The 24,437-nt window shown below is 54.2% G+C and overlaps 1 protein-coding gene across 2 annotated transcripts; it reads left to right on the top strand.

The window, feature by feature from the left end:
* Positions 1-833: 833 nt before the first annotated feature.
* On the top strand, positions 834-24,437 carry TRAF1 (TNF receptor associated factor 1). Of its 2 annotated transcripts, none has more exons than XM_049628028.1 (8): positions 834-3,864; positions 3,963-4,023; positions 6,215-6,299; positions 14,889-14,954; positions 15,438-15,848; positions 17,667-17,844; positions 19,778-19,926; positions 22,180-24,437. In XM_049628028.1, exons 3-8 carry the CDS (start codon positions 6,231-6,233, stop codon positions 22,396-22,398), a joined length of 1,092 nt encoding a protein of 363 aa, XP_049483985.1. In that variant the 5' UTR covers positions 834-3,864; positions 3,963-4,023; positions 6,215-6,230; the 3' UTR covers positions 22,399-24,437. The 2 variants fall into 2 exon arrangements, with proteins under 2 accessions (XP_049483985.1, XP_049483975.1); XM_049628018.1 differs by having other exon boundaries at positions 3,963-4,353.

Raw genomic sequence — 24,437 nt, 5'->3', positions numbered from 1 at the left:
TCTCTCTCTCTCTCTCTCTCTCTGCCCCTCCCCCGCTCACTCTCCCCCCCCAATAAATAAATAAATAAATAAATAAGCAAACAAACATTAAATTTCTTTTAAAATAAAAACACAGTTAAGTATCAGACCAAAAAAAGAGAGATCCTGACACATAAAGAGAACTTACTAGATGCCTCTCCCAGTAACTAAAACCGAAGCAAACCAACCAAGTGGGCAGCCTCACTCCTCCCTCAGCTAACAGCCCTGCAGCTATCAGAGGCGTGATGAAGAAGGAGCCTTCGTCAAATTCATAAAACCGAAGGCCGTTCGTATCTCTTAAAAATTCCACTAAGTTCCGTAACGATTTTGACTGATGCACCCAAACGCACGGCGGGTAAGTGGCCTGGTGTGCGTGCGTATGTAGGTGAAACCAGACACGGTGCCTTAAAACATCCAGTTTGGTCGCGTGCCTTCGGAACCGCTCTGCAGCATCTCTGCGGACCGCTGCGCGCCAACCGGGACCGCGGCGCGCCGGGCAGCCCGCAGCCGCGCGAGCCCTGGGCCCGGCTCCTGGAGCGAACCCAGGAGAGCCAAGCTTGGGGGTGTTGCTGCTGCTCGTCCCGTCCCCACGCGGGATTTCAGGCAAGCCGGAGAGGGGGGCGGGCAGGGGGGCGAGTCCCAGGTGCGCATTCGTTTCCTCCGCGAATGCTTTTCTGAGTCCCGCATTTGTGCCAGGGGAGAAGGGCCGTGGCCGCGTGCCGGCGCCCACGCTGCAGACCCCAACCCCGAGCCTCAGTGTCCCCATCGGGGAGGCGCCCGCCCCGCCCCGCCCGGCCCCCGGGGCGGCCGGGGGCGTCGGCGGGGGCCGCGGGGACCTGCCCCGGGCCTTCCCGGCTTCCGCCTCCCGGGCCACGTCCCCGGCGCCCCACCGGAAGCTCCCGCTGGGCCGCGGGGAGGCGACGGCGACGGCGGCGGCGGCGGCGGCGCCGAGGTTGGTTGCACTGCACCCCGCCCCCACCCCAGGCCACCCCGCCCCGGGGCTGCCGGCGGCCCCCGCCCCCGCGCTCCCGGGCCCGGGCCGCCCCGACTCCCGCTCGCTCGCGCGGGGGACTCCCCAGGCGCAGGCCTCCCGGCGCGGCCCGTGACCTGGACGCCGCGGCTGCGGAGCCCGCCCCCGGACTCCTACCCCAGCCCTTCCTGCGGGCAGCGGGGGCAGCCCCGGGGGTTCGCCCCCTCCTCGAGGAGTGGCGGGCGCCGCTCTGCTCTCGGCACTGGGCACGCACCTGATGTGGCGGTGGCGAGGCGACAGTCACCTGCCCGGGGGCGGGAGGGATGCACGACTGAGGCTGGGGGGCACAGACAGGCAATCCGGCATCGGCCTCATGGAGCAGGGGGCTGTGGGGGACGCTATGGGATCGAAAAGCCGAGCGCCCAACCCCATCCTGGGGCCAGCCCACGGAGACCCAGGGGTCTGGTCAAGGGCGCCGGAAAGGGCAAGTGGACGGCTGGGAGGAGGGGGTGTATGCGGCGCGGAGAGACTCCAACCGTGCAGATCCCGCGGTGGAGCCATGGAGATGGGGCCAGTGGAGGTTCAGAGCAGAAGAGAAAGGGGTCAAGGAGAAGATAAGGAGTGTCCGGAGAAGTGGGGGGTGGGAGGTACACGGAGAGGGTGCGAAAGCCAAAGGGAGGAAGGGAATTTGAAAGGAGAAGCCACCAATGGTGTGAGGTGCTGGCCAGAGGGCAGGTTGGATAGCCGGGACAGGCCCCGGGCGTTTGGTGACTCCAACACTGAGAATCTTGGGGAGATGGTTCCCGGAGATTCGAGTGAGGAATTCTCCATGCAGCCAGTCTTTTCCAGAAGTTCTGATAGAGTGAGGAGAGAGTGTCGACGCAGGGGAGGACTTTGGGGTAAGGGTGAAGAGCAGTTTAAAGCAGACCATGTGGTTAAAGCACAGGCTCTGGGGTCAGGGGTCCCCGCACACTATCTGCGAGATCTTGGACAAGTCACTTAACCAGTTTGTGCCTCAGTTTCTGATCTGTAAAATGGGGATGATGATGATGATGGACAATGCCTGCCTGTTAAGGATCACGTGAAGATTAGCTGAGACAGTTAAAAGTACTTAACGTGGCCCTAAAATGCCGTACCGATCATTTTCCACTTTTATTATTGGAACAACTTGGGCATATTTTGATGCTCATATGGAAGAGCTGGTAGAAAAGGAGGCATTGGAAGACCGAGAGGAGAGAAAGGGGACTAGGAGAGAGGGACCCAGAACTTGGATGGGAGGTAAGTGCCTGTCTATGCCGAAGGAAGGGAAAGAGAGAATTGGCGGGGATGCAGGGAAGTTTGCAGGTTTGGGGTATGTGGTTAAGGGACTGCCTTTCCCTTTCTCTGAAGTAGGCCTCAAGGCCGTTTGCTGAGAGGGCCAGGCCATGGCTGGCCCTGGTGAAGAGGGAGGTCCCAGTTTACACTGCCGTGGTAGGGTACCATGCCCTCTTTGCCAGGAGCCCCAATGTCGTTCCAGCGAAGAGGGGCAGTTGAATTTTTCTGGGGTCAGAGGACAACATCTGACCTGCCTTGCCCACTTACAAGGCTCAAGTAAAGTTGATGGGTGTGAAAACGCTATATAAGCAAAATTTACCATCTTAATTCTGTTCCCTGATCTTGAAGAGCTGGGAGCATAGTGGCCCTGAGTGGAACACCATGCCAAAGCCTTCCAAGCAGTCCCCTTGGGCCATGCACCACGCCAGGTTCCCACCCTTCACTTCATTCCGCCATCACACCAGACGGGGAAGGTGGAAACTATTATCCCCATTTCACAGATGCACAGACTGACATTCAGAGGAGTTAAAGGCCATGTCCCAGGACCCAAAGCTAGTAAATGGAAGACCCAGGATCCCAACTCCCATCTGTCAGACCTCAAAGCCCATGATTTGAAATCACTATGAAAGTTTGCAAAATCCAGCAGGATAGGAAGATGTGGATCTAGGTGAGAAAACAGGCTGGGATCCCTGCCCTCCATCCCAGCTCTGTAAGCGCCACCAAGTTGCCTTGTTTTTTGTCCCTCGCGCTTGGGTAAAAGAACACGGACCTTAGAGTCCCACAGACCTGTTGCTGATGCTCCACTACTGGGGGCTTTGACTTTGGACCAGGCATCTCGTTCCTCTGTGCCTATATGCGGCCAGTGGATTCTCAGCAGGTTGCTCTATGGAATAGGAAGGAAAATGTTGCCCAGGATGCAGAAGACATACCAGCGACCATAGTTCCTACACAGCCATGGGTCTCCGTCCCACTTGGCCGCTGAGCCCAACTCCCTGCGACCTAGTATTTATTTCGAGCTTTGTTCTCCTCAGAGCCAGGACGTGGTAGCGCCTGACCCAAGTATGTGGCCACCTATGACTTCCTGAGTGGGGCATTGCGGGGGGAGGGCCCAGATCATGGTCCCGAGGCCTAATTTCAAAGGAGGGGAGAGCCCTGTGTCATCACCGTGACTGACGAGGAATGCCACGGGCAGGGCCGGGGCATCAGAAGCCTCTCAGCTGCCTCCGGTGGCTTGGCCACCGGCTTCCAGAATCTCAGAGCCCAGAGGGGCCTTGGAGACAACCTGTTACGACTCCTTTTTTTTTTTACAGATGAGGTTAAGAAGACCCACTGTGAGGAAGTGACTGTTACCTGAGACACTCTGGCCAGCGCACAGCTAAAGCGCCTGGAGCTTGCATTTTTGAACCAGCCTCAGAACCCTGGGGATTTCCACTGGGGCAGTGAGCACCCTCACCGAGAATTCTAGGCTGCGTCAGGGTGCCAGGGAACACCGGCTGTGACCGCACCACTGAAGTCCCCAGGAGGAGGAGGAGGAGGAGGAAGCCAGCAGGAAGCAGCCCAAGGTGCTCAGAGAGGGGAACTTTTCACTGCAGTTCCTGAAAATCCGCGGCACGGTTCTTTTTTCTCTCTGACTTGTTTTCTTTTCTCTCTCACTTTAAAGAATGACTGGACACTCCTAAAGCCTTCAGTCACCATCCAGGGGATTTTTTGCACCACAAAGGGTAATTCCTGCCCCATCCCTGCTGTGACTCAGCCGTGACGTTGAACCACACAAGCCAGCAAAAAGATAAAGTTGTCAGACTCCTGCTCACCAGAGAGAACTCACCTCTTCTCTCAGCACAGACTTTACAGGCCCGGTCCCCGCCCCAGAGGAGCGTAGACGGGCCCCCCAGGCCAGCCTGGGACCCCGGGATGGCCTCTGGCTCAGCCAGCAGCCCCCGCCCAGCCCCTGATGAGAACGAGTTTCCCTTTGGGTGGCCCCCCACCGCCTGCCCGGACCCACCAGAGCCCAGGGCCCTCTGCTGTGCTGCCTGTCTCTCTGAGAACGTGAGGTGAGGGGTCGGAGGAGCAAAGGGTGGGTGGGCAGGGAGGGACCCCTGACAGGAGGAGAGGGTGAGAGGAACCGATGGCTTTAGGCAGGTGACCACCTGGCCGGGCCTCAGTTTCCACACCCTTTCCATGCAGTCCATGCCACTGGCCCTTCTGACTGGTGGTGGAGAGAGAAGCAGGCACTGAAAGCTGTACTCACCCCTGCAGAAGGCCACCCGGGGCGGCAGGGGGCGGGGGGGGGCCGGGGGGGGGGGCGGGCTCTGCAGCCAGCGGGGCTACTTTCTGCCTGTGTGGCCTGTGCAAAGTGCCTAACATCTCGAAGCCTCAGCTTCTCCGTCTGTAAAATGCCTGCAAAGCTCTTTTCTGCCTCCCGGGATTGGTACGAGGCCCAACCAACAACGCACGAGTGAGTTCTTGTCAGGATGAGCATAAGCTCCCGTAGCAAATGACAAAGTGCCATAAAATACATCTCTTTCCACGATACCACCCACCTCCTTATACTGTGTGCTGGCAGTGCTTTTAAAGGGGAAGCAGATGTCTATGTTTATACACATCTATATTTATCTATTTCTGTATAATATATTAGATTGTGTATATCCGCATATAAATACAGATACGTATTTACATAGAATATACATTTTACATGTATATCAAGTACATATAATATACATCATACATGCTGTATATAATATGTAAAAACGTGTATATTTGTAGTTACAATATAAATAATTCAGGTGTGACAATATGATCATCCACATCCCATCCGAGGCAACTATTATGCGCCTGCTGTGTGCTAAGCACTGTTTCCTTGGCTCTTCCAAGAAGGCAGGAAAGGTGGATACCGTTATTCTCCTGTTTTACAGATGGGGACAATGAGGCCTAATGGAGAGATTAGGGCAGCCTGTCCCCGGTCAGCTTCCTGGCCAACGTGCTCCCAAACTGCCTTGCGCCAACGTGACCTTTGCTTGGGGCTTTGCCTGGGGAGGCTGTGAGGAGCGGGGAGGATGTGGCTGTGGAAAAGCCAGGCGGGGAATGGGGGCGGGGGGAGGGCGGGGAGCAAAGCTTGACTGCTTTTACCATCAAGCTGATTTTGGGGGGGTTCATCTCAGGCTTTTTGCAACGGGTCTCTTCTGCCCAGCTCCTGAATCGGTCTGCACCTGGCCAACCCATACGTCCCCGAGGCCTCGTTTTCCTCCCATGTAAGCTGGGCCTGACGGGTGGCTCTCACTGTGGCTCAGAACCCCTCGGGAGCTTTCTCAAAGCACATAGATCCAAGTGTCATTGCGCTCAGAGTCTGACACCCACTCCTGGTTAGGAAACCCAGGCTGGTTGTTCTCTGAGGCCCCTCTTATTCTGACTGTGCTCATCCAAAATTACTGAAAGTAAGAGACCCAAAGCCTAATAGAGGAAGCCGGGAAGAGCAAATATAACCACACATCCACAAATCCCTACCGGAACCCCTGGGCTCAGGTATATTTTGGAATTCGGGACTTTTTCAGATTTTAGAAAAGGAAGTCAGTGCATTACTACTTTATTCTTCCAGCGGGGACAGGGGCATGTTAATATTTCTGCCGTGAAACAGAAGGGCTCACACTACGTGGGGTAGATAAGGGTGATGATAGCCTCCAGTCACCCCAGGGCAGGTGTAGCAGCTAACTGAGCTCACTGCGAACTATGGGAAGGTACCGGGTGCCCAGTACTCTTGAAGTTTGGGAATGGTGGGTCTGGGGCTGCGGACCTACCTGCACCTGAAATCAGCTGCGAAACCGGGCACGGCCTGGGCGTTTGCAGCGACAAGAATGGAGGTTGGTGCCGAGAAACCACGAATGCTTCACTCAGCAGGCTTTGTTCATGTGTCCCCAGGAATGGCGAGGATCGGATGTGTCCAAAATGCAGAGGGGACGACCCCCAGTCTGTAAGCCCAAGAAGCCTTCTGTCTCAGGAGAAGGTACGTGGCACGGCCTGGAAAGAGTATTTGTCCTTTTTTTTTCCCTTTTGTCGAGGTGGAAGCCATTGGGCAGCTGCCCACAAAGTCTCTGGAAGATACCTGCCCCCTTGTCTGGAGTCTGGACTGCATCAGTTTGTAAGCAGTGGGGGGACTGACATTCACAGTGGCAAAGGGACTTACCCAAAGATACCTCGCCGATCTGTGACAGATTCAGGGCGAGAACACCAGTCTAGACCAGAGGTCTGCAAGCTACGGCCCATGGGCCACATCTAGCTTGCCCCCTGTTTTTGTTTGTTTGTTTGTTTGTTTGTTTGTTTTTTGTGTGTCCCACAAGCTAAGAATGGCTTTTATATTCCAAATGGTTTTAAGAAGCCAAAGGAATGGCATCTTGGGACACGTGAAAATTTTATGAAATTCAAACTTCTGTGTCCATAAATAAAGTTTTATTGGTTTGCAGCCACTACCTGCTCGTTTATTTACGTATTGTGCGTGGCTGCTTTTGCCCTACAACAGTAGAAGTGAGTAGTTGCCACGGAGGCTTCAAAGCGCTAAATATTTGCCATCTGGCCCTTTATGGACAGGTGCATCACCTCTCGATCGAGACACTTCTTTCTGCCCCTGTATCCAGGGACAGGGAGAGGCATTCTCAGCTTCTGTCTCAAGTTCCGCTGTGCTTCTAGGAACAAGAAATAGCTTTGGACGTGTGAGGGGCCAAAGACACATTCTCAGGCACCGCAGTTTAGAACTCTGTCCCTACCAAGCTGGAAGAACCCTCACCAGGCATGTCTCCAGGGCAGATTCCCGCATGCTGACCGGATCTGGTCCAGTCCCCCCGGTATATGACAAAGTGATAAGAATAAGGAAATTGTAGTGAGTTTGTGGGGCTTTTTTTTTTGTTGTTGTTTTATATAAAACTAGAATCTTTTCCACTTATAGAATCAACCTTTACCCTGGGATTATGCCCTCCCTGTACGTGTCTTTGTACAAATGAAACGACAGTGATAGTAGATGGCGGGATTTTTGATAAAGTGTTTACTTGGTAAAATTTTAAAAAAAGTGGCAGTCTTTATGTTAATCTTCTGGCTTAAAAAAAACAAAACAAAACTTGTATTGGTCCCAAGCTGTAAGAACCATAGCTCTAAATCCACACCCCTGGTCTTACACGTAGGGCCCCAACACCCACTGGGGAGTCTCGGTGTGAAACGCCCTAGTGACCAGGGTCTCACCATTCGACCGCCCTCCCTGTCTGCGAGATACCTGGCTTCTTTCAGCCCAAGTTCCCTCCTTGTCCTGAAACCACAGCCCAGCGGTCAGGAGCCTGGTGACCAGGGATGTTGTAGACTCCGTGCGCGGCCAAGATAATGCCCGTGCCTGCTTCTCCATCTGTAAAACAAAGAAGCGAACTTGGCTTCTGCCAAGCCTTTCCAGGACCTGTGATGTCCAGAGTACCTGTGTGGGCGTCTCTCCTTCCCTCCTATGGAAGCCAGAGGCCGACAAGTCTCCACACCCTCCTCTCCCTTCTCCATCCTGGCCCCCTTCCTGCAGAGAGTTGGAGGAATTTCCTGCCCCTGACCAGAGCTGGTTTTGAGGCCCCCCCCCCATCCTTTCCTCAGCAGCCCCTCCCCTGCAGGCCCTCAAGGAAATAAGAGTGGGGACCCGATGCATTTTTCTAGAACTGTACAGCTTGCAACATGGTATAAGAGCTAATTGGATACACTGAGGCAGGCCTCCCCGTTGGGACGTGTTAGTGAGCTAACCCTGAGACCCCAGCAGACCCCTGGCTCTGCGGGGGACCCCCCCACTCCACCCGCAAAGAGGAGGCCGTATGCTACATGCCTTCTGAGGCCCCTGCCTGCTTGAGTGCTCCAGGAAGATCGTTTCCAATTTGGTTTATGTTTGCCTCTTAACAAAATTAATACACACGCCTTGTAAAATCTCGGATAATATAAGTAAGAGAGAGTTTAGATCTCTCCAGGGCTTTTAATTTCTCATCTTTGTGAATCTGACTGAGGGGGAGCCTGACACCCCGTAACCTTTAGTTGTCCCCTTTCCTTCTGTCCCAGCTCCCGAGGAACTTTAGGGGATCCTGGCATCCTGCAGGGCACAGTTTGAAACTTGCCGCCTTAAATCCAATGAAATGACTCTAATGGTGGAATGATAGGAACCGTGACAGGCTTCCAGGTGGGAGCGGGTGCTGCCTGCGTGGGAGGCCTTTGCCTCTTGGGCACAGGCAACGGCAGACCCCATCCCCACCCCCACTTCCCCGCCTGAGGAGGTCGGCACTGCACCCCCAGTGGAAAGCTGGGGGCCAGCATGAGCCAGAAGTCTCACACCTGCACAAAGCCACGACTGGAAAGACCGGAGGTTCCTCTGACCCTTCCCGCCCCTGATGGGAACTTTGGGGGACTTTTGACCAAAGCAGCTGATTAGGAGTCAACACTTTGCATATGTGGTCATCCTGAAGTTTGTGCATCTGGGGAAACCTGGGAGATGGGGTGCGGGGTGGCCGGAGTCCGGCCGAGTCCAGCCCAGAGGTGCCCGGCCTTGTGAACACTTTCCATGCCATCTGCTTATCGGCGTGTCCTTGTCTTCTGACTTCATTAGAGTAACATCTGTCCCAGAAATGCTCACAGCCACGGGCTGATTAGCTAACGTAAGACACAGACATTAAAGGATCACCGTTGGCCTAGTTAGAGGCTGCATTCTTGCCTGGAATGACGTTCCTATAGAAGTGACCGTGAAATAGGGGGCAACGCAGTGGCTGGAAAATCACGTTCAATTCTGCCTGCCTGCGACACCGTGAATACGGTGGCGTCTCTCACTCTCTTCCCTTGGAGACAGCTCAGGAAGGCCAAAAGCAAGCTGGCATCTGATGCCGGTGGCTGACAGTAAGCCACGGGCTCGTTACCTCCTGAAACAATCACTTCTACCTCTTGGTTCCTCTTTGGACTGAGCCGAAGTCTGTTTCCCTTACGGCCACGAAAGGCAAGTCAGTCATAGGCTTCTGTCCCCCAAAGCAGGCCTGCATCTGTGAGAAGACACTGACCGTGTCCCTCTGGAGTCTGTCCCCAGTCTCTGTGCGTTTGAGATAACTGTTTCTCCCATTTCTCGGTGTCCCTTGATGTGTGATGCCTGGAAATGAACCCCTGCACCCTTACACTTCTGAACTTGATAGTTACATCTGTAACCTTGTCGACCCCATGACATCCTATGTCATGGGTGATGGTAATATTCCTATTTTACCTAGATTTTAGGTAATATATTGAGGCTCAGTGAGAAGGTGTGCCTGAGCCAAAGTCATACGACAAGGGGGGGAAGGCAAACCTAGGCCGATGGCGTCTTCTCTTGAGGGATCACCCCAAGTGTTTTATGCAGGTTTAAATAACACAGTCAGCCCAAAGTACTGGAATCCACCAAGTGCTGTGGAAAAACAGGAATAGGCAAGACTGCTTTCTACTAGGAGACTTAGGGAGGGCTTCCTGGAGGAAGTGGTGAGCTGAGCAGAAGGTCCCAAAGAGGAAACTGGCTCGGGTACAGAGGAGGGCAGGAACTGGCAGGTAGACAAACACTGACCGGGCCCGCCCTGTCGCCATAAAGTGCCTATCTCTCAGCTGACACCGGAGCAAGACCTGAGCCAGCCTCTGGGTCTGATGCAACAGTGTGGTCGGTGCCTGGCCCACCGCAGGCCCTGTGTTCTGTGCAGTGGCTTCACAGAGGCCCTTCTTCTGCTCTGGCACTCTCTTAATGCTCTCACATTCTCGGAAGCCCACAGGCCCCCAAGTGGGGGGGGGGGGCCTCTGGATGACCCCATCACAAAGGGCCTGGGTAAGCAGGGTGGCTGGGAACACCACACGCCCCCAGACTTCTCGGATACAGACAGAAGGACAAGTGTTCCCTCAGGGCTGGGGTTTTGTTTTCTGTTTCTGTTTCCTCTTCAGAGAAAATTCCACTGCAAATTTTATTTTTAGCAGTTTGCAGGCGGTGAGGCCACTCACACAGGGGCCGCTCATGGCACCAGACATATACCAGGCTTGGCCCGGGACAGATGCCCCGTTCTTCCTCTGCAACCCCAGCCTGATTCCCTCTCCTGCCCCTCAGTCCCCAGCCTTCAGGTGAGGCCACCCTTTGGTGAGAGGAGGGACCCTGGTCATGGACTCCAGGCCCCTGGCTTATACCTCGTCTTTGCCCTGGACTTGCATCACCCCCTGCAAATCACTGGTTGTCCCTGAGCTTCAGATTCCCCACCTGGACGACAAGCAGAACCTCAAAGCCCCAACCTCCTCCTCATGGTGCCGTGAGATCCGATGGGGCGGGCACTCACACAGGTGCCCAGAAGGCAGCAAACCCTTGCAAGGTCCTGGAACTACGGGACAGGAGACCCAGACCCAGCCTGGTGTGACCTCAGACGCGCCATGACTCAGTTTCCCCATCTGTATGAAGAGGAAGCTGCTGGCACCCTGCCTGCCTCCAGAGATCACTGCAGGGATCCCACGAGATAACACGCAAGAGTGCTTTGGTGCAGTTTCAAGACGAATACGCCGAGGATGTTCCTCGCCTCCCCGAGGAAATCGAACGGCAAAATAGGGCTTTACGGGATTAGTTATTAAGAGTTCGAGAGGTGATAAGTAAGTGAGAAGCACGTATGTGACAGCAACGGGAGAAAGAAAAAAACGTCCTAAGGGCAATGCTTAATCCATAGGAATAAAAATACAAATAATATAATACCACTGCTACTAATCGTGGCTAACATTTATCGAACACTCTGATGGGCAGAATGGTATCCACAGATGTCGACATCCTAACTCCCGGAATCTGGGACTGCATCATCTTACATGGCTGGATTGGTCTGCTCAGCCTGCGGTGACGAAACACCACAGACCACGTTGGCAGAAACAATAGAAATTTATTTTCTCATGGTTCTGGAGGCAAGAAGCTGAAAACGGGGTGGGTTTCACCTGAGGCCTCTCTCCCTGGCCTTGTCGATGTTGTTTTCTTCCAGTATCTTCAAATCGCCCGCCCTTGGTGCCCAAACTTTCTCTTGTTATAAGGACGGCAGTCCTTTTGGATTAGGGGCCTTCCTAATGCCCTCATGTTGACCTCTGTAGAGACCCTGTCTCCAAACACAGTCATGTTCTGGAGGTTAGGACTTCAACAGATGAATTGGCGGGGTCAGGGGAGGGCGGTGGGGAGGGGGGTGGGGGGAACACAAGTCCGCCCATAACAGCGGCAAAAAGGACTTTGCAGATGTGATTAGATTAAGGATTGAATTGAAATGGAGAGACTACCCTGGATTGTCTAGGTGGCTCCAGGGTCATCACAAGGGTCCTCATAAGAGGAGGGCGGAAGAGTCAGAGAGTTTGGCAGCTGTTGTGCTGCGGACTTTGAAGGTGGAGGAAGAGACCGTGAGCTGAGGGACGCAGGCTGTGGCTGGAAGAAGCAAGGGAACGGATTCTCCTCCTAGAGCTTCCGGAAAGGAACTCAGTCCTGCCGATACCTTGAGGTTAAGGCTTCCGATCTCCAGAACTGTCAAGAGAATAAATTTGTGTTGTTTTAAGCCGTTGCGCGTGTGGTATTTTGTCACAGCAGCAACAAGTAACTCATGCCACCGCTTGTAAGCATCGGCTCATGTAATCCTCACAACTCCATGAGGCGGTTGGGGAGCGTACTATGATTATCCCCGTTTTGCGGATGAGGAAACTGGGGCAGGGGGCGGTTAACGACTCTCCCAGGGCCGAGCAGCCAGTGTGTGAGGTGACTGAGATGGGCTTTGCACCCCCACGGGCTGACCCCAGAGCCCGCTAACCCGTGCGGCAGTCCAAGGAGCGAGAGGCGGACTGTGGCGGGCCTGTGGGCAGCCTGGCTGGCCACCTAGGCCTCGGAAGGCCTCCCGCGTCCACCTGCCCGTCCCCTGTCAGCCACGGGAGGCCGATCACAGGCCACGCCCATCCACGCATCCTGATACATCCAGAAGGCGCTTTCCGTGCCGCAGCGCGCTTTGCCCGCACAGACCACACCAGCAAGGTGCAGCGGCCAAAAGAACACGTGCTCCTCCACCTGCGGGTGATGTCTGAAATTCCACGCTTAGTTTTGTCACTTTTGCTTCATTATCCCTTCTGTGACTCACTTCAGACTTAGGGGGCGAGAGCTTACCCCTGGTCCGTCCCTTCACTCGGGAACCGGGTCCGCTTCTAGCCTCAGGCTCTCCATTGTTGCCAAGTGTTGAAAGCTACCTGCTGGGAGAGGCCCTGTCGCCACAGGCTGGGTCTCTGCCAAAGCTGCCCTCTGCCCCCGCCCCGGTGAAACATCTGTGTTCCATTCCTTGCCGGGAACAAGTTGTGCTTGAAGCCCCGGGGCAGGCGGTGAAGGGGAGGGCGGCCCTTTGCTGAGCTGTGTTCTGTGCCCCACACCAAGTATACTCAGTAAACCCACAGCTCTTGTTTATTTTACTTCTAAAGAATAATAACTAGTGTGGCCTTGTATTTGCTTAGCCTAAAAGACCTCTCCTTTCCCCCCACTTTTCTCCGTATCTCCCTTCATTTTGCCGCATAACATTATTCTTTTTTAAAAACAAACAAAGCTCTTGGAAAAATCAAGGTATTACTTATACGCAATAAAACTCACTCAAGTGAATTTCGCTCGAGTTTGACGAATGCCAAGCAATGTATACATCGTATGACCATTACAGCAAAGGTGGTGAATGTTTCCACGCCTGAAAAAGCTTCCTCGTGCCCCCCGGCTAGTCAGTCTCCCCAGCTGCGGCCCCAGGCAGCCACTGAACCCACTTTCTGTCGCCAGCGTTTATTTTTTTCTAGAATCTCCTAAGAATGGAATCATAGTATGTAGTCTTTTCTTGTAGTGTTTGACTTCTTTCACTTACCGTAATGCTCTGGGGGTTCTTCTGTGTCATTGCACGTATCGGCAGTTCAGTTCATCTGATGGCTAGGGAATGTTCCAGCGTGTGGACACAGCACACTTTGTGTATCCATTCACCCCTTGATGGATGCTTGGATTGCTTCCAGTTTGGGGCCATAATGGAGAAAGCTACTCTGAACATTCACACACACAGGGATGTGTGTTTCAGGTTCTCCTGGGTAAATTCCTAGGAATGCAATGTGTGGGTTGTGCAATAACTTTATAAGCGTGCTTTATAAGAAAGTTGCTTTTTAAGTATCATTTGACTGTATGATATACTTGCATCAATTTTTCCAAAGTTGGGTGTATCATTTTTCACTTCCAAGTTCCTCCACATCCTCACCAGAAACTGATATTGTCGCTCTTTTTTAATGTTGGCCATCTAGTGAGTAGATCGTGGTAGTTCACTGTAGTATTTCGTTATACTTCGCATTTCTGGGATGATGAGTGATGTTGAGCATATTTCCATAGGTTAGTTAGTTCCTTTTCCAATGTATCTATTCATTATTTTGCCCATTTTGTTAGGTTGCTTGTCGTTTATTGAATTGTGAGAGCTCTTTATATATTCTGGATACAAGCCCTTTATAGATAATATGTTTTGGAAAATTTTTTCTGCCAATCTCCCGTGAGTTTGTTATTTTTTTTAATGTTTATTTATTATTGAGAGAGAGAGAAAGGCAGAGAGAGAGAGAGAGACAGAGAGAGACAGAGAGAGCACAAGCAGGGGAGGGGCAGAGTGAGAGGGAGACCCAGAATCCCAAGCAGGCTCCAGGCTCTGAGCTGTCAGCACGAAGCCCAATGCGGGGCTCAAACTCACAAACCGTGAGATCATGACCTGAGCTGAAGTCAGATGCTTAACTGACTGAGCCACCCAGGCACCCCCTCCCATGGGTTTATTCTTGATAAGAGATGGTGATATTGTGTGGAAAGAGCTCTGTGGCTCTGCTGCTCCATAGCTGTTCCTTCCTGGGCAGACTCTTTCCCCTCTATGAGCCTCAGTTTCTTCATCAGTAAAACGGGAACCAAAAAAACTATTCTGCCTTCCTGACAGTGTTGTTAGGGGCCCTGATCAGAATCATGATCATGAAAGCATTTTGTAAACTCCTCAGGTGCATGAGTTGGTTAACAGTGTTGTCAAGTTGTTGTCGCATCCTGTCTGCGTCCCTCCCCTCAGGGCACACATTATCTGTAAGGGACAGCAGTGCAGAGCAGACATGCCTCAGTCAGTCAAGGATGGATTGCCAAGGAGGGGTGCATTTGGGAGCAGAGGCCCCCTGGGCTTCAGGAGGAGGGAGGTGCTCAGTCATGCAGCCCAGCATGCTCCCAGTGTCTCCCCTGGGACAATGCTGGGAGCACAGCTGTGACAGACCCCCAGACCCGTGGGGCCGACCAAAGAGCGAATGACAACTGTAGGGCTGGGTGGAACATGCCCCAGTGCAAGAAGTAGCAGCACTGCCCAGGATCATGACAGAGGCCTTGACCCTGTTGCGAAGGACAGTCCTGCAAGGGCTGATGCTCAAAGGAGGGCAAAGAGTCATCCAGGCAGAAGGAACAGCCTGTGCAAAGTCATGTGAGCCAGCCCAGCTCATGCCCTGGCAGATCCCAGTGCTTTGCAGGGAGCCGCAGTGGTGCCACTGGGACACACATGACACCTAATGACCTGGTTATTGTTTCCAGGATCACCCCGAGGTGGCTGAGGCTGAAGTTGGGTGCCCCTTTGCTGGTGTTGGCTGCTCCTACAAGGTAAGCATCCAGGTGTGAGAAAGGAGACCTGCCCACTTCAGCCCCTCCCAGATTTTCCCACAACATCAAGCTACTCCTCTGGATGTCCCTTACATTAATGACTTCCCCGAGCAACAAATCCCACTAGTGAATCATCCCCGTACTCAGGAAAGTTCTTCTTAATGTCTCACCTGGGCCCCGTAGCATCGCTAAAATACACCCCCTCCCCCACCCCCCACCCGGGCCTCTCTCCGTGGTCCTGAATTATCAATGCACTCAAGGGCAGGGCAGAATTGTTGCTCTAGAGGCTGGGGTGCACATGGCTCAGCCTGGGCGTGTCTGATGCCAGGATCCTCATCCAAATCCCTCTTGCTACACACACCCTTGTGCTGGGTGAATGGATCTGACTTTCCTTGGCAGCCGTTGGGTGGCAGGTGTCTCCCCCGGTCCCTGGTTCTCCTCAGCCTTCTCTGTTTTCACTGACCAGCCCCGCTGTCTCGACAGGGGAGCCCAAAGCTCATGCAGGAGCATGAGGTCACCTCCCAGACCACCCACCTAAACCTGCTGTTGGCGTTCGTGAAACAGTGGAAGGCCCAGCTGGGCTCTGGCCTGGGCTCTGGGCCCCTGGCCCTGGAGCAGAATCTGTCAGACCTGCAGCTACAGGCGGCCGTGGAGGTGGCTGGGGACCTGGAAGTTGACTGCTACCGGGCACCCTGCTCTGAGAGCCAGGATGAGCTGGCCCTGCAGCACTTAATGAAAGAGAAGCTCCTGGCTGAGCTAGAGGAGAAGTTGCGTGTGTTTGAGAACATCGTCGCTGTCCTCAACAAGGAGGTGGAGGCTTCCCACCTGGCTTTAGCAGCCTCCATCCACCAGAGCCAGCTCGACCGTGAGCACATCCTGAGCTTGGAGCAAAGGGTGAGCATGGGAGGCAAGCTTACCTTCAAGGCTGGCTCGGGGGTCCCCTTTGCCCCATCTTGTCTCCAGAGCAGCGGACCAGCCGCCTTCCTTCTAAGCATTCTCCGCGCGCAGAGCAATCACCCCTGCCCATCAGAAATATCTCTCCCGTGCTCAGGAAGAGCACCGAGTCTCAAGTTGTAGTCCAGGGCAAACTCCTCCATCCAGCATGCTTCATTTCCTTTGCCTGAACTTCTTCCTTGAAAGGATAGTCCCTTCCCAAGCATCTCATTCCACTGGTAGACATTGTTCACTATGAGAAAGTTCTTCCTTATGCTAAACTAAAATCAGCCTCTCTGTGTCTCCCCTGCATTGTTCACTATGAGAAAGTTCTTCCTTATACTAAACTAAAATCAGCCTCTCTGTGTCTCCCCTGCATTGTTCAGGGCCCACAAAACAATTCTGCCTTCTAGTCCTCATAGAAGCCCTTCAGATATAGTGTTTCCTTCTTGAAGCTAAACATTCCTGGTGTGTTCACACCTTCATCAAAGCACATTGCTTCATGCTGTCCTCATATGCTCTGTCTCAGTCTCTAGAGAATTCCCCACACTCGGAGGGTGGTCCCAGACCAACTCCAGATAATTCACCTATCTGATAGTTCTTGGTTGAGCAGGACTATGCCCTCCTTTGTTCCAGAGCTTATACTTTTCTTGATATAACCAGTCACCATGCTAATGTTGTTTTTTGTTGCTGGGTTTTGGTTTTTGGGGTTTTTTTTGGGGGGGGGGGTGGAGGGGTGATGGTCCAGCAATACTATATCATTGTCTCAAGTTGAGTTAGGCCTGGATTTTCGTTTCAGCTCCACCATTAACTTGCTGGGTAGGTCTGAGTAAGTCGTTTCCCCTCTCAAGATTTTAGCTTTCCCATCAGTAAAATCAGGGATTCAATTTCCTTAAAGGATACTCACTTCCATTCCTACCTTCCCTACCTGAGCATACCCAAGAATAAATCTGTATTTTTTTCAAATGTCAACGGGGGAACCCACCAGAAAAGCAAGGCACTGGGTTCAAGTGACCAAGTAAAGCCTCTCTTCATGTAACTCTTGCCCCAGTTAGAAGGAGGGCTCTCTGAGGGCAGCAACCATGGCTTCAGTCCATCAACAGCCTTCCTGGCTCTACTCTTACATGCCAGGAACTTTGCAAGGCCTGAACACAGAGAAAAATGAGCATGGGCCCAGCCTTCGTTAGGAGAAATCATCTATCTGGTAGGAAGGGCAGAAAGATGCATCTTATAAACCTGCTGTAAGGGGGGCGCCTGGGTGGCTCAGTCGGTTAAGCGTCCGACTTCAGCTCAGGTCACGATCTCACGGTCCGTGAGTTCGAGCCCCGCATCGGGCTCTGGGCTGATGGCTCAGAGCCTGGAGCCTGCTTCCGATTCTGTGTCTCCCTCTCTCTCTGCCCCTCCCCCATTCATGCTCTGTCTCTCTCTGTCTCAAAAATAAATAAACGTTAAAAAAAAAATTAAAAAAAAAAAAACTGCTGTAAGGGCTCTGTAGAACACAGACGAGAGAGAGAGACCAGCTGAGCGAGGGCAGTAGTTGGAGGCTTCCCAGAAGAAGGGCTGTGTGTGCCAGATTCCTGATGGATAAATAGAGGTGGCCGGTGGAGAAGAAAGGCAGGGGGATTCCAGCCAGGAGGGACAGCATGAACAGAAACAGATACTTGAGGGAGGCATGGTCAGGAAGGCATACTTTCAACAGATCTGTCTCTCTATCCTATCATCCCCTCCCCATCCCCAAGCTGCATTCTGGTGTCCCTGGCTGAATGGGCTTCCCCACAGGTGGTGGAGTTGCAGCAGACCCTGGCCCAGAAAGACCAGGCCCTGGGCAAGCTGGAGCAGAGCCTCCGCCTCATGGAGGAGGCCTCCTTCGACGGCACCTTCCTATGGAAGATCACCAATGTCACCAGGCGCTGCCACGAGTCGGCCTGTGGCCGGACCGTCAGCCTCTTCTCTCCAGGTACCGGCTCCCCCCGGGGCACAGACCAGCAGGGGGAGGCAGGCTCTCCTGGACCCAGGAAACAAGCAGGGACAGCAGCCCAACTCTGTGACTGCCATGCTGTGACCACTGAGGCCACACTGGGACCGTGGAGGAGGCAGGCTCCCCGCCCAGCCACATGGAGCTCAGGCTGTTTGAACCGGGCACGCCTTCTGCCTCCCTGAGATCAGTCACATTCTGCAAATAGGAATAAGATTGTTGTCTACTTATGTGGCTATGGGCTACGAGAGAGTGCTGGAACCAGAGCTCGAGGAAATGAGAGGGGTGCAGAGGATGCTTTCCACAGGGGCATCCCGCAGGCCCCTGCTGTCAGAGAGCCAGTGGCCTGAAGTCAGGCCAGTGGAGAGTTCAGTAAAACGTGCCTTCGTAGCTTGAGGGTAGCGTGTGAGTGAGTGCTTTGTAAACCTGGCCACTTCGCATTCGTTTCTGGGGCCTCTGGGCCTGGCTGGTTACTCAGTAGACTTTTCTCTGAATTAACCGGTGTCCCTTTCTGTAACAGTGTGTATATTTGTGCACAAAGTTCTCCGACCTATGTGCTTTTCCCGACTCCTAACACACATGCGTCTAAGTAAGGGGGTGGATCGTTAGGAGGATTTCTGCAAGTTACAATCTTATTATGGGTTGTTTTTTTTTTTAAGTTTTTAATGTTTATTTGTGAGAGAGACAAAGACAGAGACAGAGCGCCAGCAGGGGAGGGGCAGAGAGAGAGGGAGACGCAGAATCCAAAGCAGGCTCCAGGCTCTGAGCTGTCAGCATAGAGCCTGACACGGGGCTGGAACTCACGAACCGCCAGGCCATGACCTGAGCCGAAGTCAGACACTTAACGGACCAAGCCACCACGGTGCCCCTCTGCAAATTACAATCTTAACAGCCTCTCACGTTTGCCCCAGCTTCATACCTTTTCTGTTCCTCAGCTCCTCTGCACCCGCGACCAGCAGGGCTGGGAGGAAGAGAGGCATTGGCCTTTGCTCCACAGCACAGAGCAGGGCTGGCTCCCAAAGCCGGGCCCCTTTCCTCAGGGGCAGCCCCCTTCATGGGGTGGCCTCACCTCCTCCACGTAGGCCTTTTTTCCTCACTTCTTTCCAAAGGGGGGGGAAAGCAAGCAGTGTCTCTGGCTTCCTGTTTTACCAAAATGTAAGGGGACAGATGAGTCAGCCTGTCAGTCTGTCCCTCCTCCACCTCTTTCTGCCTGCCCCCGCCCCGCCATCTTCCATCAGCCCCTCCCAGAGGGGCCCTCGTGGTGACAGCCACTGACACCCACGCTTGAATGTTCCCTTCGGCCACCCACGGAGAGAGCCCACGGTCCCCTCTGCGTAATCACCGGGGGATGATGATTCATCCCTCAGGGGCCTTCGCCGAGGTGGCGGGCAGAACTGTGAGCTACCCCAGTCTCCCCCAGCTTCCAGGGGACCCCCACCACTTGGCCTAGGGCAGCAGAAAGAGGTCAGTGTTGTGGGGCCCTAGGCCTGGCTCTGCCCCAGGCACACTGTGAGACCAGGGCCAGCCCACTTGCCCTTGCTGGGCTTGGTTTCCCCATTGCAAAATGCAGATTAGTTAAATCAAAAGTGTGGTCCGGGAGCCAACAGCATCACCATGCCCCTTGAGAGATGCACATTCTCAGTCCTCGCCTGGCACGAGTGCATCAAAGTCCAGGCCCGGCAATCTGTGGTCTGACGCCGGGTTAACAGCCACTGAGCTAGATGATCTCCAAGAGCCTGGTTCTCCTTGATGCCCTGGAATGGAGAAGAGTGCTGGATTCCAGCCCCAGACGGCTTAGTCGGCTTAGTCGTAAGCCACTGACCTTGGGCACGCCTAGCACAGGTCCCAGATTCCTCGCCTGCAGGTGCAATGCCCTCCAGCTACCCCTGTGCTGACTCTGGCTTCCACATTTCAGCTTTCTACACTGCCAAGTACGGCTACAAGCTGTGTCTGCGGCTCTACCTGAACGGGGACGGGACGGGGAAGAGGACCCACCTGTCTCTCTTCATTGTGGTCATGAGAGGGGAGTATGATGCTCTGTTGCCCTGGCCTTTTCGGAACAAGGTACGGGCTGGGGGTGGGTGGGGGTGACCGGGCGGGGTGGGGAAGCCTGTGCCCTGGTCCTCTCTGCATTTCAATTTCCCTTTTATAAGAGAAGAGCCGGAGTTCACGTCTGGTATCCATGGCTATCATGAGTCCAGGGACTAAAATGCCTGGGCCAGCTCCCCGGGATGGCACGCAGAAATGAAATTCACATGCTGGGGTGAATAAGGAGAACTTCCTGGTGGAGGTGCTGGGGGGCTAGACTGAACTGGCAGCATTTTCAGAGAAAAGGGAAGGAGGCAGTTAACCGCTGCGCACCTCTTAGAATGGCCGCGATCCAAAACACTGACAACACCAAATGCTGGCAGGGACTTGGAACAGCCAGAACCCTCGTTCGTTGCTGGCAGGATTGCAAAATGGGGCACCGCCACTTTGGAAGGTAGTTTGGCAGTTTCTTACAAAATTAAACATACTCTTACCATATGATCCAGAAACCACACTCCTTGGTATTTGCCCAAACGAGTTGAAAGCTTTTGTTTTCAAAAGCCTGCACACAGATGGCCCTAGCAGCTTCGTTCATAATTGCCAAAACTTGGGAGTAGCCAAGACGTCCTTCCGTAGGTGAGTGGATAATATTATCCGTGCTAAAAAGACATGAGCCACCAGGCCATCGAAAGACAGAGAGGGCCCTTAAATGCAAATCACTGAGTGAAAGAAACCAGTCTGAAACGGTCTCTACAGACTGTGTGGTTCCAGCCATATGACATTCTGGAAAAGGCAAAACTATGGAGACAGTGAAAATATCAGTAGTTGCCAGGGGTTGGGGGCGGGGGGAGGGGGCGACGAAGAAGCAGAACACAGATATTTTTAGGGCAGTGAAACTATTCTGTGTACTGTAATTCCGGATACATGTCATTGTACATCTGTCCAAACCCAGAGGATGAACGCACAGCACCAGGGATGAACCCGGAGGTCAGCTGGGGACTTTGGGTGATTATGATGTGTCAGTTTAGGTGCGTCAGCAAATGGACCACCCTGGGGTGGGTGCTGGGGGGGGGGGGGGGGAGGCTGGGTAGGAGCAGAGGGTATGGAGAGATCTCTACATCTTCCATTCGCTTTGGCGCTGCACCACAAACTGCTCTAAAAAATAAAGCCTATTAAAAGTATTTAGAAGGAGGATAGGAGCAGGGAGGTGGGGGAAGGCTGGGCACTCCCTGCAGGCAAACAGCAGTGGCAAGGGGGCAGGGTAAGGAAGGGGTGGGGTCGAGCATACAGACCTCAGCGAGGGTGGAGGGTGGAGGGTGGAGGGTGGAGGGAGACGGACGGAAGACAGGTGGGGCAGGGGTGGGGACGCCACAGTGGTCTGGGTATGAGTCAGTCGGTAGGTCGTGGTTCCCATGCCTGTCAGGGAGAGTTTTAAAATACCAACGGCTAGTCTCACTACTGTAAATGGTGAGGCCTGAGCATCAGGGTTTTTAAAGCTTTCCCAGGGCTGTCTAAAGTGCAGCCAGCGGCACCTGGGTGGCTCCATTGGTTAAGCGTCCGACTCTTGGTGTTGGGTCAGGTCATGATCTCCCAGTTGGTGAGTTCCAGCCCCGCATCGGGCTCCACACTAACATCAAGGAGCCTGCTTGGGATTCTCTCTGCACCCCTCCCCCGCGCCCCCCCCCCCTTCCCCCCCCCCGGCGCCAAATAAATAAATCCACATTTTAAAATAAAGTGCTGCCCAATTCAAGAACCACTATGGTAGGCATCGGGTGTTTCAGTGACAGGTGCCGGAGAAAGGGGTGTGTGTCACACGTAGATCATTGGCTTCTGAGGGGCTGCGTATCTGTGCATCCCAGAAACTCCATTCACATTTCAGGGCATTGACTAACAGCCCCTCTGCAGAAGGCCTGTGTGTTCTTGCCCCCAGCCTTGCCCCAGAAGATTCCAGCCGTGGTTGATGGATCAAACAGTTCCCAGCAGGAAGGGGCGCTGGAGGCCATGGAGTCTGGCCTCCTCGTCGGTGCTTGGTCCCGCCTTTAGCACCCGACCAAAGTTGACCACAGCTCTGAATTCCCTCCCTTCTGATCCCTACTCATGGGGCAACCCTTGAAGACTGCTCAGAAACCAGATGCTTCCATTAACCGGGTCTTGCCGCATGCCAGGTGTGGTCCCCACATTGCTGCTTTGGCTACCAGTCTGCCTGAGCTCAGGGGCAGAGGGGCTGTATAGGTGTCCCTCGGTGCTGCCGCCCAGGGCCTGACCTCCCACCTGCCCCCTGCCGCACAGGTCACCTTCATGCTTCTCGACCAGAACAACCGTGAGCACGCCATCGACGCCTTCCGGCCCGACCTGAGCTCGGCATCCTTCCAGCGGCCGCAGAGTGAGACCAACGTGGCCAGTGGCTGCCCACTCTTCTTCCCCCTCAGCAGGCTGCAGTCACCCAGGCATGCCTACGTGAAGGATGACACCATGTTCCTCAAGTGCATCGTGGAGACAAGCGCTTAGGGCGGGTAGGGACTGTGCGAACCACACCTGACTCCCGAGCGAGCACCACTGGGGGTTTAGTAAGATGACTGAGGTCCTGCCCTTGGCGCCCAAGATCCCAGGGCACGATGTTGGGCCGGGCTGGCAGGATCTCAGCGGGCCTGCTAGACTGACCGTGGCTGGCCATCAGCTTAGGTGGCAGGGCCTTGGGCTGGGACCACAGGGGCAAAGGGTCCAGGAGACGGCAGCTGGGTCATTCGTTGCCCTCTGCACCGAGCACACAACCCTGCAGGTTGAGGCGACTGTGACCAAGGGAGGGAGGGACTACGGACCAGGCCTTTGGCATGGATGGTGAGCATAGGGAGGAGCGCCTGAGCAAAGAAATTCTCAGACAGGAAGATCTCTGCCCAGGGCGGGAAGGCATCAAGTTGGGGCTTGGATTTAAAGACGTTCAAGTTCCTTCCAGCCCAGAAAGTCTCCAGTTTTGGGCCTCTGGCCCAGAAGAGACCTAGGACTTGAAGGGGTTCTGGAAACGTTCAGGAACCTCATGCCCACCAGGCTTCTGACTCTCCTTCAGTACCACCAGGTGGGCTGGGCTGGCCCGCACAGCACCTGCCATGCCGGGTCTGGCATCTCCGTTCCCCACTGTGCAGGGGCCCGCGTAGTCCTGAGCCCCGTGCCCGCCAGCAGGACTCCCCTGCACCTCCTCCAGGTGAAAGCTCCCAGGATCAGCTGGAAGAAATGTGGAGAAGGAGGGGGGCACAGACTCTCTGCTCTCCTTCCCTTGGAGGCCCCACCACCTTCGCACTTTCCTGCATCTTGTGTCACCTAATTAAGCAAGGTATTCACTTCTCTCAGTTGACTGATCAGGGCCTCTGAGCCACTGAGCAGAGGCTGTCCTTTTCAATATGTATAAAACCAAAGAAAGAAATTTTTGTACATTTCTGTTGAGGTTTCCATGAAGTGCATATCCAACCTGGGCCCAAACCGGGTACCCCACAGCGCCTGAGCCTCTTTATTTGAAAATGGGGGGCAGCACCCTCGCTGGCCCTGCCCCGTGCACGGGGTTTCACGAGGCCCAAATACAGCAAGGAAGCACGAGTGCTTTGTATGTTCGACAGTACCTTGCTGTGCGTGAACATGCCAGGCTTCCTTCTCTTGCCCCCGCGGCGGACAGCTGGTCGGTAGTGGAGACTTCCCTGCTTCCCCTGGACAAGTGGAAGCAACACGTAGAGGTCTGGCCCAGCAAGTTCTGGGGACTCCTGCCTCAGCACCTGTGTCCTGGCGAATGACATCTTCGTCCCCCCACCCTGGGTGCTGAGCTGACGGGATTGAGGACAAGCTGCTTCTAAAGACAACTGCTGTTCTTGCCTTTGCTCACACGTTTCTGATGGGAAGAGACACATCCTCGCTTCTTACAGCGTGAGCGGCAGCCACTGTTTCAGCAAAGCCTCACTGAGCCCCTCCTGTCCTCCCCTCGCCAGACACTAGGGGGGAGGGGTTAAGATGTGCGCCCTACCCTGGAGAAACTGAGTTCAGTGGGGGGAACAGGTACATGAGTAGATCTTTGAAACTGATGTGGAAGAGTAGCTCAGAGAAGGCACAGGATCCCAGGTCCATTGGGTGAAGCAGGAAGGGAGGGCTTCATGGAAGAAGTGACATTGAAACTCAGCCTTAAAGTATTTTGAGACGCAGAGGATAGGAGTATGGGGGAGGGGGGAGACACCAAGGTGGGAGGCAGTCTTGGCTTCAGGGAGGGAGGGTGTGCGAGGCAGAAGCATGGAGGGGAAGGGAGGGGAAGGCTGTAGCACCCAAGGCAGCAAGGCAGTCCCAGCTGTCTGAAAGCAGCACCAGGAAGTGGGGTGGGGGGGGAGGTTCTCAGATCGCCCGCAGGTGATCCTTTGGGCTGTTAACAGCAGGACGAGACGATGATTTAAAACATTCAACAGGCGCCTGGGTGGCTCAGTCAGTTAAGCGTTGGACTTCAGCTTAGGTCATGATCTCACGGTTCGTGGGTTCGAGCCCCGCGTCGGGCTCTGTGCTGACAGCTCAGAGCCTGG

Source organism: Panthera uncia, chromosome D4, assembly GCF_023721935.1.
Source record: "Panthera uncia isolate 11264 chromosome D4, Puncia_PCG_1.0, whole genome shotgun sequence".
In the NCBI taxonomy this organism is placed as follows: domain Eukaryota; kingdom Metazoa; phylum Chordata; class Mammalia; order Carnivora; family Felidae; genus Panthera; species Panthera uncia.
The sequence above is the reverse complement of the archived record's forward strand: the minus strand, read 5'-3'. Positions and strand labels throughout refer to the sequence as shown.